At 35.7% G+C, this 14,201-nt stretch overlaps 1 protein-coding gene across 2 annotated transcripts in view; it reads left to right on the forward strand.

Moving 5' to 3' along the window:
• NIN (ninein) overlaps positions 1 to 11,280 on the forward strand; it is a 96,268-nt gene extending 84,988 nt beyond the window's left edge. Inside the window, exons 27-30 of one of the 2 annotated variants that reach the window (XM_007446606.1) lie at positions 860 to 961; positions 4,999 to 5,199; positions 8,833 to 8,946; positions 10,996 to 11,280. In XM_007446606.1, the coding sequence (XP_007446668.1) occupies positions 860 to 961; positions 4,999 to 5,199; positions 8,833 to 8,946; positions 10,996 to 11,205 (627 nt within the window). In that variant the 3' untranslated portion in view covers positions 11,206 to 11,280. Of the gene's footprint in view, positions 1 to 859; positions 962 to 4,998; positions 5,200 to 6,815; positions 6,879 to 8,832; positions 8,947 to 10,995 lie in introns of those variants that run through there. The other variant, XM_007446607.1, reaches the window with a different exon arrangement.
• Positions 11,281 to 14,201: the final 2,921 nt, after the last annotated feature.

Genomic DNA, 14,201 nt, shown 5'->3' on the forward strand with positions numbered 1-14,201 from the left:
GGCCCCCAGCCGCTCCGCGGCATGTGGGATCCTCCCGGACCGGGGCACGAACCTGTGTCCCCTGCATCGGCAGGTGGACTCTCAACCACTGCGCCACCAGGGAAGCCCCCTCCTCAGTTCTTTTTGAAAGAAACAAAAATCAGCACTCTAGAATAGTGTCATATGTTTTCTACTTAGCAATATTCTAATTCCCAGTGTCCTCTAGCTCACTAGATTCTCATAAGATTCTGTAATAAAGAGAATTCCAAAAAAGGATACTCATAAAATCTTCAAATTTCTTCTTTAAAATTGAGAGTTAAATCAGGTTTTATGTATTCTCAGTTTTAAACCTTTAAACTTTGCCTTAAGAAATGTTTTTACCTACTGCAGATCCATAGTAGAGGATCATGAAATCAATCTAGTTAAATCCCAGCATTTTAAATTATTAAACTATACTAGAAAATATCAGAGTGCATGGCTCATGGTAAGGATAATTTCATGAAAGTTTTCTCTTAGTGATATATACTTATAACTGATTACGTGTATATATATATTTATATACACACACACACACACACACGTGGGTGTGGGTGTTTGCACTGGGCTGCAAGAGAAAATGTGCTTCTTACAGTGAGTGGCATTGAAGTTTGAAAGCTACCTGCCTTTGGAATCTGTTCTATGTGAGGAGTGGTGATTAAAACTAGACTACCTAAATATAATCAGTGCACTGAATTATATTGTTTGTTGTTTTCCCTTGATGAATGAACTCAGTTTTCTTCCAAGAGTTGAGATTTGTGACTAGCGTAAATTCGTCAAAATAAAGTAGAGCAACTCAAGTGTTTTGTTTTTGGTTTTAAGGGAGTTTTTTGTTTTTTAACAGGTTAGTCAGATGAATTCCCTTGAACGAGAATTAGAAACAATTCATTTGGAAAATGAAGGCCTGAAAAAGAAACAAGTAAAACTGGATGAGCAGCTAATGGAGGTAAGTTTTTAAGCAAATGGCCTTAGCTATGAAGAATATTTTAATCCATGAATGAGCCATTTGTTGAGAGAGACTAGCATAGCATTAAATTCCTATTATGAAAACAGTGAAAATCTAAGTACATTGCCAAGCTGGATTCTTTGGTCTGTCGTACCAAGTTTGATAGATATTTTTGCTAATTACACAGCCATAGGAATATATACTGCTTCACAGAGGAAGGAATAATGTTGACTATCCTAAAATGCAAGGACCTGTACCTCAACAAATTCAAGTGGCAGGGACTCTGTTCAGTACTGACCAAGAGGCTCAGAGCTCTCTCGCCATTGCTGTGGTTTTAACAGTTTCCTGATACCTCCCACAGTGTAGTGTTTTACAGATGTGATTGCTCTGTAACAACCTGTTCAGTGGGGAAATGCATGCAGGGAATTTAAGAGCATTAGCATTTAGAGGTTTAATTTTCAAGGGTTGCTGTTGTTCATTACTATATTTGTAGTTCAGCACTGCCTTGGGAGAGGTACATCTGATAAATATAAAAGTGGATTTGTAAAACCTGTCAGCTTGGACATTGAGTTTCCAGTCTAATAGATTGCTTTCTGAATACCAAGCACAATTATAGGATGTAAAACAACTTATGTAAAATCCTCCTTAATAAGTAAAAATTTCATTGAGATACTTTGCTTTGGGTAATGAAAATATTAATTAATCCAACATTTAATGACCTGTAAAATTTATATAAGGTAGAGGCCTGGGTAGAAAATGTCTTTCCGTGCTCTTAAAAAGTACTATGTATACAAATATTTTTAAGCCAGAATTATAGGAAGGAAGAGAGATATGTAAATATTTTCTTTCATGAAGCTGGATACATGCAAAGGTAAGTTTCAGTAGATGCTCGGTTTTTAGATATGAAATATGGGCACACATATCACATTGACATTTAAACGACCGCTAAGGTTTCTGTCAATTTTATGTTCTCTGATTTATCCACTAATAGGGAGATTAGTGAAACTATAAAGAGTGAAATCCAAACCATTTTTTACTTCTCTGACAGCGTATAATAAATGTGTTTAAAACCTTGGGCTGCGGGCTGTGTTTAGATGTAGATATGCTTTTCTGATGAAATAATTATATACTTTAATGAATAAGATATCTGAAGCTAAGCGTGACATGTCTGGTACCTGACTGAAAAGTAACAGGGTATATATACTTAATCACTGTCAGATTCTCTCCAAATGCTCTGCCAGCAGGCCAGTTCTCCCACCATTCTCTCTGGCCTCAGAAGCCCCCTTCTCTCCCAATCCTACTTTACACGATTAATCATCATAAGCACTTTCCCCTCATTACTCTTCTCCCTGATCTAGTAGTAAATATTTGCTAATGGATGAGGGAAATTGAGTGTTCTTGGCACTGGAGCTGGAAAAAGAAAAAGCATGAATTTTTAATTGGAACACTGAAAAGAACATCTCATACACTATTCTAATTAAAGTTTCATTAGAAATAAGACTGAGCTATGAATTCTGTACAGACATATAAATTCGATTCTTCAGCAGCCTTATTAAATGTAATTCACACACTGCACAATTCATCCATTTAAAGTGTCTAATTCAGTGGTTTGGGTATATTACATTATTTTAAAAATTGTGCTAAGTATATATATAGATAGATAGATATAAATGGTTAAAATGACAAATTTTGTTAAGTGGCATTCGGTGGCATTAATTACTTTCACAGTGTTCTACAACCATCACCACTACTTCCAAAACTTTTTCATCACCCCAAACAGGAACACTAACCATTCACCAATAACACTCCATTCCACCTTCCCACCAGCCCTGTAAATTGGATTTTTATTTATGTTATGATATCTACAGATTAGGCCAAATTTGAGGATGAACAGTGGTTTTCACACCATTTTTTGTGCCCACCTGACCTGAGGGATAGGTACATGCCTCTCACTCTGGCATGGATTCTCTTCGGGTTTGGGGGAGAGGCAGTAAGTAGGCAGGGAGATGTTCCTACATCAGAATCTTTGGGATCTAGAAATTTAGGGAAAGCTTTCTAGGTGATTCAATCTGATGTATGCACCCCCTTGGGGGAAGGGGCTTCTCCTCATCCCTATATGCCAGTTTGAAAGTCACTGATGTAACATAATACATAGCCCTACCCCAGGGTAATTAAAGATCCCAAATCACTAGACAAGGATATGGAAGAATCTGCCTCCCACTCCAGGGTTTTTTCCAACTGTATGAGGCAGGGTTCTATAAGCAATTCATTTTGATCACTCAAAAACAGGGTTATAGACTATTAGCAATTCTTAAAGTCTGTTGTGTACCTCTTAGCCAACAGTTCAGACACTTGAACGATAAAAATGTTTTATAGTTTATATTCTGCATCTCCACATGGCAAGGTATTTAACATCAGGTCTATTCCATAGTGGACTTGAAATCTTCTGAATTATTATATTGGGATGGGTGGAGGTAAAGGTAGCAAGCTCGTAAACCAACCAAATTGCAATAGATGAGGAAGTGGCTGCAGAATTAGAGCTGTGAGACATTTTAATATCTGTAACATTTATATACAGAGAAATGTAAATGTTGGTTCTTTATAAGTTCCTACTGACTAGAGCACATGTGGTCAGGTATATAACATACCCAATTTGTACTGTTCTTTCTCTTTATAACTCATATTTTCTTCCTCTTTGTATAACTCCTTAATTCTCTTTTGTTTTTGTTTTATCTGTGGCTAACCTGTACCTAGAACTCTGTGGTTGGAACTAGCAGAGAAGGGTGCAGTTCTCTGCCTGAGATAGTGTGTGAAGGTAGAACATTCTTTCAATGAATTTCATGGCATGGAGACATCTCATTAAACTCCTTGTTCATGTAATCATTTCTACTACTATGACAGTTAATAAATACTTAAGGTAAGAGCCAATATTCATTTTCATTTTGCTTTAATTTTGGAATATATCTGTTTACATTTACATCAGGATTTTCCTTAGTATTTAAAGACGTGTGTGAAGAAAATCATCCCGCTGATATAAAATCAGGGAATCATAATTCTCCATATTCTTTATTCTTAAAAATAAAGTGGTGGGTTTTCTAAATCTATAACTAGAAATATTTCAAAATGGGTAACACCCCACCTCAGAAATTTAGATTTAAGGAAATGGATAGTGGCTCTGAAGTTTCATGATAACATTTAATTGTAGATGTCTTAGAGGGCCTTTTTCCCTTCTCACATGCCTGGGGGTGCTTCTTCTTGAGTTTAGTACTTGGTCATATTTCTTGCATGTCTTCCATTGGGCTCTGTGTCCGCTGAACGTGTTGACAGATGTGAGGTGGCATGCTTCACTAGCCAAATGCAGTGCCTTCTCCTTTCCCTCGCTCCAACTTTGATTGGCTTGCGATACACATACCATTTCCTCATTGTCTTGAATAAATACTTTCATTCCATGTACTTCAATTCCCAGATGTTCTGGGGTATCACCTTATGCCCCGGAATTGCCTGTCTGATAAACTAAGATAGGTTAAAATAATCTGAGATGCAAGATGAGAATCTTCAAAACAAATTGCTAACTTGGAAAAAATGTAGTCATTGAACATTCGCTCTTAAGAATCTTTATGAATGGTAAGTGGCAAAACTCTAAAGCATAACCTCTTTCTCCCCTTTGCCTATTCCAACCCTGTTTTTTTTTTTAAAAAAAAGAGGGATAATTAAATGTTCTAGTGTAAGAAGAAAAAAGGAGAATTCAGACATATGTACATCATGTACCTCATGTCTTATAGTCACTTAAGAATGAGGAAGTACAGTTTAAGTCTAAAACTTTTAAGGCCTCTGCTTATTCATTAAATGTATTATCTCCTAAGCAAAATGATTCTTTATTCTTACTCAGGATCATGTGCTGCCTGTTTTCAAGTTACCGGTGAGTCTGAGAGGCCATTAATGAATTCATAGACTTCATTACTCTCTGCTTGCCACTTTCAAGGGCAACTCTGATTGAAGGCACTGCAGCTGACCAGGGCTTTGCCCTTATCCTCTAGATGCAGCACCTGAGGTCCACTGTGATGCTTAGCCCATCCCCTCATGCTTGGGATCTGCAGCTGCTCCAGCAGCAAGCCTGTCCAATGGTTCCCAGGGAGCAATTTCTGCAGCTTCAATATCAGCTGCTACAGCCAGAAAGGATAAACCAGTGCCTGCAGGAGGAACTTGAAAACAGGACTTCTGAAATCAACACACCACAGGTATGAGCATCTTTTTCTAATAGTAAACTCAGATCACCTAATTTAATTTTACCTGCTTATTTGAAAGTTATACCAGTTCACATGTGGGGATGAAGAACCCAAATCTTTTGTCAGACAGTTACACCTTACCTCAATTACAAATCCACAGAGCTGCAGTGCTGTTTTGGTTTTGGATTTTGCAGTGCTGTTTTTGAGCTCTCAGCTTCTAAGCTAGATAATTAAGTGTTCTGGGTCTCCTTTGCACATTTGTAATCGATGATGAAGTCTCAGGATCACTTGAGCATATTGCACAATTGACCTAACATTCTTGTCTAATGCCAAAGATATTACAGAATTCAAGTGCAACTCTAGGATATGTATTACTAACAAAGCATCCTGGGTTTTCTTGTACCAGAGGAGTATAGCCTGCTGAGTTCCATGGAATTCACAAATGGGGACTTTTCTCAACTAATAAAGTAAAATGTGTCATCAGTGACTTTTTTAGTTGACATAGTTCATTTAACTTTTTTAATGATCTAGTTTGAAAAACTCTATTTTTAAGAAAATAAAGATCTTGTTCCTCTTCCCTTTGAATTAGCATTATCCCAGCTCACTACCAGACACAATCTTATATTACCTAGGTTTTCAAATAGTTATTTCTCTTTAGTGCTTCATTCATGATTCTCCTCTTTCAGAAGTCTCTTGACTCTTTGGTCTTGCCCATTTATTCAGAATTAGGAATAAAATTAAAAATACTCCTTAGTTTGTAGAATTCTAAATTAGTTTGTTCTAGTTTGGATGCTCGTCTTCTGTTTTCAAATACCTTGCTTTTCAGTTGATGTTTGACAAGGAATTTCCCACCTCTCTTTCTGTAATCCCCTCACCCTGGCTTTGCAAAGTCACATTAGCACCATAATTATACATTGTAGCAACTTGGTTTTCTTCTCCTACTAGTATATATCTATGCTTTTGCATGATGTACTTCTGTCATCTATTCTTTCTAACAAAGGTTTAAAATCCATGTTTCTGGAAGCTTCCTACACTCAATTTCCAAATACTAAAGTTTAATTCCAGAATTAAAACTGTGATGGTGGGTGTTGGACAGATGCTTCAACTCTTCATTAAAAACTGAGTGACCTCAGTTTTTAATGGACATTTAAAACCAAATGATTAGACTAAGATCCTACTCATTGCTCTTTCATATACACTATTTTCAAAACATGCTCTTCCCAACCCACCCACCAGTGTTTAATCCTTTTACTTCAATTATTTGAGGATTAGATAGACAAAATTTGTTAAGACTTTTGTACTTAAAAAAAAAGAAAGAAAGAAAGAATTTCTCCAGATGGCAGGGTGGACTGCTTATTGCTCTCACTAGAATGCCATGGCAGGCTCTCCTGTTTCTGGTAACTAAGCTGACACTAATTTTAAGAATACAGAGTGCTATTAGAATCTGCACGTTGTCTGTGTGTGTAGAGTGATGTGATTTCTTCTGCCTTGTGTTGCTTCGCTTGCATATGTAGTATTGATGTTTGCTTTTAAAAATTGTTTGCATTATAAATGTGTGAATTTAGACTCCCCCCAAAAACATAATCTTGACATCAGGGTGAAGTGTACCACTTGCCTTCTTTCTCTAGGCCTTGCTACCGGAGCAGCGAGCAGTGCATGCAGATTCCTACAGAAGGATTGGGCACCTGTGAACACTGGGCTGTTATTGCTGGCATTTCTTACCATGGCAAATACTCAAATGCACACACCCACACACACCACACAAACAGAGACATAAGCTGAGAAATGTTTTGGAATCAAGTGCTCTTTTAAGTTTATTATTATTATTGTTAAGCCTTTGCAGTATTATGTTTCCTATTTATGTAGAAATGACAGATTTTGTGAATCAAATTCACAAATTTCAGCTTGTTACACGTAATAATTTATACGATTTAAAGAGTGTGGACTTGAGATTCTTGAAAGGATGTATTCTATATATTTTCTCATTCCATATGTTGTAACTATTTTTAACAAAAGGTACTACTTTTATATGTGAAATTTGAAGAAAATCAGGGTTATTTATACTGTTTTATATAAGATGTATAATGCTTTTTTGACAGGAAAAAGGAAATTTTTGATGAAATAAAATAAATTTTAAATATATGACTGCTTTTGTTTTTCCTCTTTCCCCACTCTTTTGCCATGCCCCGTGTTCTTTGAAGTAATTATCTGGGGTTTTTATGGTTTGTTTAGCTTTTTTTTTTTTTTTTTCTTTTAAGGCAAGTGGAAATCTGGCATTTTCCGTTTATGTTTGAACTTTAAAAAGCCATTATAACTTTTAAAATATAGGATTTTAGATGTTCTTAAGACCTGGTTTCTTGAAATTTTGCATTAGTCTTTTGCCTACTACAATTTTTCTCTTCAAATTAGTCTCATGGCTTAGTTTCTTTTATGCTTGAATAAATGTTATTATTTAATATCCAAACAAACACATGTTGGCTTTCCACTCACATTTGGTCATTCTTTTTGTGCTTTTTAAAGGACACCTTTTTGGGAATATTTTTAAGGACAGGTTATGCCATCAGCCACTAATACCTGAGTCTTGCTTAAACATTTGAAGAACCTTTTCAAATCTGAAATTCTTTTTTTTTTTTGGTACGCGGGCCTCTCACTGCTGTGGCCTCTCCCGTTGCGGAGCACAGGCTCCGGATGTGCAGGCTCAGCGGCCATGGCTCACGGGCCCAGCCGCTCCGCGGCATGTGGGATCTTCCCGGACCAGGGCACGAACCAGTGTCCCCTGCATCGGCAGGCGGACTCTCAACCACTGCGCTACCAGGGAAGCCCTGAAATTCTTTATGTGAACATTTTGGTGGACTGGAAGAACGGGCCGTCAGTTGCACTCTAAATCTTGTTCCAGGTCACTCTGCGCTCCAAAACCCACACACTCCTTAATCCATCACTGTTGTATGAGGAGAGAAGGAGAAGCCAGGGTCCTTTTTCTGCCGTATTGTTTTGCCTAGGAGTTTTTTTATGGGGAGATTGTCAGTTTTAAATCTGTTCTAATGATAAACCCATCCTCCAATTCAGATATGTGCTTCACATTGACAGGTCAAATTAGGAAACCAATAACCAGAATAACTAGCAGGAAGAGGCTATTAGAAACACTAACACCCTCACAGTAATCAGCCATTTCAAAGGAAAAACAGACACATATTGCAAGCTAATTGGAAATGTTAGGTGATCCTAAATAAACTCAGTTTTTGATTATTTTGTTGTTGAGAGGCCCACAGTATTGCAAAGACCCAAATCACAGATGAAAGGTTGAGAGCCATCTTTTAATTTACTTTGGATACCTATTTTACTATAATAAGTACACACAGATCTTAAATTATGGGTTTTAAGAATTTTGCTTTATCTCAGGGGAAGATAGTAACACAGGTAAGATTCTTCTTTTGTCTTTGATTCTTTCTCTAATAGGGTTACTTTTCTAACATGTGCAACCCATGCAGTGTTCAGAGCTCCCATTTCATCAGAAATCCACCCTTCCTGTTCAAAGGCAAACATTTGCTGTCCTTTCTCTAGGCATTTTATGGGGGAAATTAACTATTAGTGCTTTTGTGTGGCATGATTTTCAAATGATAATACAAATTTTTTTCTTTCCTTCAGGGAAACCAGGAACACCTGGTAACTGTCATGGAGGAACGAATGATGGAAGTTGAACAAAAATTGAAACTGGTGAAAAGACTTCTTCAGGAGAAAGTGAATCAGCTCAAAGAACAAGTGAGCCTCCCAGGTCATCTCTACCCACCCACCTCATATTCAACTTTAACTCCAGTTTTACATTCCTCTATTGCTATTAACTTGTTAACTTTTGTTGTCTAATAAAAGCAAATTCTATTATAAATGTTTAGAAGAATTTAGGAGTCACTCTTTCCCATACCACTTCAAAAATATGAATTCTGTGTTCTACATTGTTTTTTTCCAAAGTTCTTTTGAGTCATATGTTTGTCTACAATTTAAAAAATGTATATTTGCTAGCAGTGACTCTCATGGACCTAAAGCATTTCTAATGAGGTTCAATTTAAATTGAAATTTTGTAGATTTTCCTATTTAAATAAAAAGAAATTTTATATTGGTAAAAAATTGGGGGATAATAAGTGTAACTTTAGCTTTCCTGTTTGCAACAGCTATGACAGCCTCAAAAACAACCTTATGGCTATAGCCAGACCCCAAAAGGTTGTGTTTTGAATTAGAATCTGGACTCTTGAATTCAGGACCACTAAGTAGCCTGATCCTTTTTTCCTGCTGGTGAGAGGTGTGGCCTCAGTGCTTAGAAATTATTTGTGCATCCACTGAAGAGACATACAAGAAAGACTACTTTCTAGGAAAGTTTTATAACTTCTCTGGAATCTGAGATTGAGACAAACTGTGGTGGGAGTGGGAAGGTGGAAATTGCCCAACCTGGTTTTTCAGATATATAAAATCCAAGAAGAATAATTCCAAGGGAAAGTCTAAATGCAGAGGTAGACAGGAACTTTCCTCAGCCCTATATCTTAATACACAGAATGGAGAGAAAGAGAAAGTCCTGTATTTACATTTATTGATTCAATCCTTTAATCATTTATTCAACACATAGTTACTACATGCTAGGTTCTGTTCTAAGCACTAGAAATACAGCAATGAACAAAACAAAATCCTGCCTATATGGAGTGTAGTTCACTTACTACAGCTACTAGTGTAGTTCACAGTACTAAGCATTTGGCCAGATAGCAGTTTCAAAAGTAAAGAAAATGGGTAACATGGGGTGTGGTCATCTACAAACACTGGCATTAACTGTTCATCCTGTCCTGGAAGAAGAAAAAGAAATGAGAGATAGGGAAGAGCAGACAGTAGAGGGTCTTAGTGCTAAGCCACAGAGTTTGAATTTCATTCTGTAGTAGATAAGAGTCATCAAAGTGTTTTTTAATGGCAGGAAAGGAGGAAAGTTTGTATAAAAACAGTTCGATAGAAAGTATGTTAGTATTATGTTAAACTTGCCAGTCACTCAGGTTCTGGGCTTCAGTGTGATAGTCTTTATCATTGCCCTTTGAAATGCTATTATGTAAATTAATTAGCCACTCCTTCTTTATTCCCTTAAACCTTTATACTTGTAGATGCCCTGCCTGAAACTGGGTGTAAAATGAGGAGTTAAAGGTATAATGAGGGAAAGGAGATTATAAGATATTAACTAATAGGAGCAATAATAAAATTATCCTAATGCTGCTGACAAGTTTTCCTGCCCTAACCAAGACTGTATATTCTAACCATAAAGATTAGAATATCTCTTCTAGACAAGGTTTTATACAAACAGGGAGAGTTAAGGAAAAGTAACTGCCAAATCTTCTCTATTTTAAAATTTGGCTCATGTATTATAACGATCAGTAGGTTGTATGTGGTTATGAATGGGAAACTCAAGCACCTATTGTTAATAACAGTTAAACACAGTTCACACCCTCAGAAATTTAAGTTTGATATTTTTAGAGAATGAATAAAGAAATAATACCTAATTTATTAGGTTGAAAAATATCTTCATTTTTGAGCCCTCAAATATCAATTTGTTCTTTTTATTAGTGACTTCTACAAACATATTATGCAGAGAAACAGCTTGGAATAAGTGGATTTGCTCTACTTGTATCCCTGGTGCCAGGTCTGATGTTAAAGCTGTAGTGTAAAATGAAAGAATATAATTGATAGAAGCCATTTGCCTTTATAAACAACTGTCCTATGTCAGACCTTAAATTTAAGAGAATTACAGAAATGGAGTCAAGATGTTTCTGGTTCTGTTTCTAGCTCTGCAAGAATACTAAAGCAGATGAGATGGTGAAGGATTTGTATGTGGAAAATGCCCAATTGTTGAAAGCTCTGGAAATAACTGAACAGCGACAAAAAACAGCAGAGAAGAAAAATTACCTCCTAGAGGAGAAGATTGCCAGCCTCAGTAATATAGTCAGGAATCTGACACCAGCACCACTGACTTCTACACCTCCCTTAAGGTCATAGCCAAGCCAAAGGATAAACACTCATAATTGTGCACTTTACTGAAATGGATGGAGCATTTCAGTATGTTCTCTCAACCGTTGTTTTTTGTGGGGTTTTGTTCGGTTTTTTTTTAAACTTTAATGGCTTAAAGTTAAGCCTAGCGTAAAACTTCCAGCAACAGAATTAAAATCTCCATTCATTGTAATTAGTTTTTCTAAATAGACTATAATGGAAGTTGCAAACAAATACATATTTCACTGTTTGAATTATTCCCAAGCTTTGAATTTTTAAAAATATTCTAATAGCCACCAAGAAGGTGATATGAAAACAACTCTAGAATCTTAAAACCCCAGTTTTGAATGAGTTTTTGAAAATTACTATTATGTGTAAGTTTATATGTAAATTGCAGATATTTAAAAGTTGAGAAATTATTAGCTGGCTGTTTTGATCTTTATTTTATAACCAAATGTACGCCTTCTCATACATTTACATATGAAAAAGTCATTCCGTTTCTAATAGTTCTGGTTTTTTGAATTAATTGTTAGACTTTCTGTTTGGTAAGAGAAGCTGGTATTAATAACCACTGAGGTCAGAAATGCCAGAGTCCATAGAACTCTACCTTCTAACACCTATGACAGTATTACCACTCTTTATGTATTACAGATCTAAACTCATTTACTCAACTGCACTGTTAACTAATGTTAAAACTTTACCTTCTTTAAACAGTCTTTTTCTTTTTTTTTCCTTCTTAGAAGTTTCATTTGGGAGCTTGTCTTCTAAGAAATGGATAAAGCCACATTTTTAAAGCATTTGAACTATAGGGTAAGCACTGAACAAACTGCTTTGGAGTAAACAGCTACTCCTAGAAGAGAGAGAAGTAAACCATGTGGGTTTTTCTCTCTCTAAAGTCTTGGATTTCATGAACTTATATTTGGGGTTGCCTCAAGAACTCAGGGAACAATACTTTAAGACGTCTTCCTGAAATACTGTAGGGCCTCGTTAAGAATTTGAAATGTGTAAACCATGTGACCTTATTTATTTGTCATATATTTAGAGCCATAGTGGGATTTTTATTTTTATTTCATTTTTAGTGAATTTAATTTTCTGGAAAAAGGCCTTGATTTTAGAGTTAAAAACCTCTTCTAACATATGGAAGAGTTATTGTTTGCTTGTTTGTTTAATATAGGTCAAAATTTCCATGCTTCCTATTCCTCTGCACCTCAAATCTGATCATAAGAATTTCTTACTGTGATAAGCATTCACATGCCATCTGAGGTAAAGGAGTGCCAAATAGGATTTTTCCATTCAGTCTCAAGACTAGAACATTATAGAACAGTAAACATTTTGAATAACTTTTTTCCCCAGGTAAAATCTCTGCTTCTAGCCTACTTCAGCCAGTAGTTGGTTGGTAAAGAACTTACCATGTGGGACACAAACAGAGCTCATCACAGCCACCTACAGAGCTCATCACAGCCACCTATTTGTTTTTGTGGAAGAGTAATTAGATCAGAAAAATTCACTTTGATATATTCCAGGAAAGCCAAGCCCATCAATTTATAAGAGGTATCACAGGAAAATCAAACACTGCCTTATGGGCAGGAAAAAAAGATGAAGCAAACTGCTTAAGAAGCCACGTCAGAAACTCAATATCAACAAAATAATTTGCATTAAGGAACTTTAGAGTTCCTTGGGCCTAACCATATACTATTAGTCCTACCTGCCAACACAGGAGTCCTTGCTACAAGAGCCCTGACAAGGCAAGGTCATTTGTGGGACTGGGAGTTCATGCTTCAGAAGCAGACTTTTTCACTTTTGAACAGCTCTATTATCAGAAATTCCTGATTTTCCCCTGGAAAAGAATTAATTTTAATCCCTCCCTATAATTATACTTCAAAACATTTGATATCTGCTGTCATGCCTCCCCTAATCATTTTTCTCCAGTGCAAACATTACTAGTAAACTCAACTACTTGTATGGCATTGACTTTAACACTTAAAACTGTGGATAGGCCTAGGTTAAGGTCATAAATAAACTAAGCACCTGTGGTATATTTATGTGATATGCTTTAAGTTATTCAAGGTTTTTGCCATCAGAAATGAACACCAAGCATATTTCTCAAATAGATGGCTTACCATATGATCACATATGTTGTATTTTTTATCTTTATTTTTTACATTATGAAAAGTATAGGTTAATTTGTTTCTTATAAATCTGTATGTGTATATAAAGTGTTGTACAATGAATGTAAATATGACTTCTGGAAAATTTTAGACTACATTTAGAATCCCTTTATCTAAAATCAAAATGCTGCTCAAATGAAAGTTAATTTAACTAACACCTCGGTGCTTACTTCTTGCTTCACTGCACTCATAAAATTGGAAAAAAGATCAATACAAGAAATATATAGTTACCTTAAATTATATATTTGTGCAGCAGATTATTTTTTTAGACTAGAGTGGGAATTTAACTGGCAATTTATAATATAGCTTACAGCTTTTAAAAGGCCTTTTAAAGAGATTAAATGTAAACTATTAAATGTTTAGATTTTGCTTTCAGATTTTATAATAGAACTCTTTACAGTCACCTTATATATCTTATAGGCATTTAACTCCTCATTTATTAAAAGTACTGGTTGTTAAATTCTCTTGATTTCTTAAGAACAGTTATTTAAATTAGTCTTAGGAGATAGGATCTTCATTTCAAGGAAAGAGAATCAAGTTTGCCTTTGTGATAATGTTACCCTTAGAAAAGGAAAGTGTGGATAATACAAACTACATTGTTCTATTTTGCTTTCTTCTGCTTTTTAGAAGCCTGAGCTATTAAGTTCAAATTTGTGAAGGAAGAGAAGTAGAAGAGGAGGGGTAGAACCAATCACAGTACTTATTTTTCTAAAACTTAATAAACCCAGATTTTTTAAAAACTATTTTAAATATAAATTCTTCCCAGAAGCTTCAAATGCATTGTTTATATATTTAACCTTAAACGTAAGTAGATCACAGTCATAGGCTTTCAAGGTT

This window comes from Lipotes vexillifer, unplaced genomic scaffold (assembly GCF_000442215.2).
Source record: "Lipotes vexillifer unplaced genomic scaffold, Lipotes_vexillifer_v1.1 scaffold124, whole genome shotgun sequence".
NCBI classification, from domain to species: domain Eukaryota; kingdom Metazoa; phylum Chordata; class Mammalia; order Artiodactyla; family Lipotidae; genus Lipotes; species Lipotes vexillifer.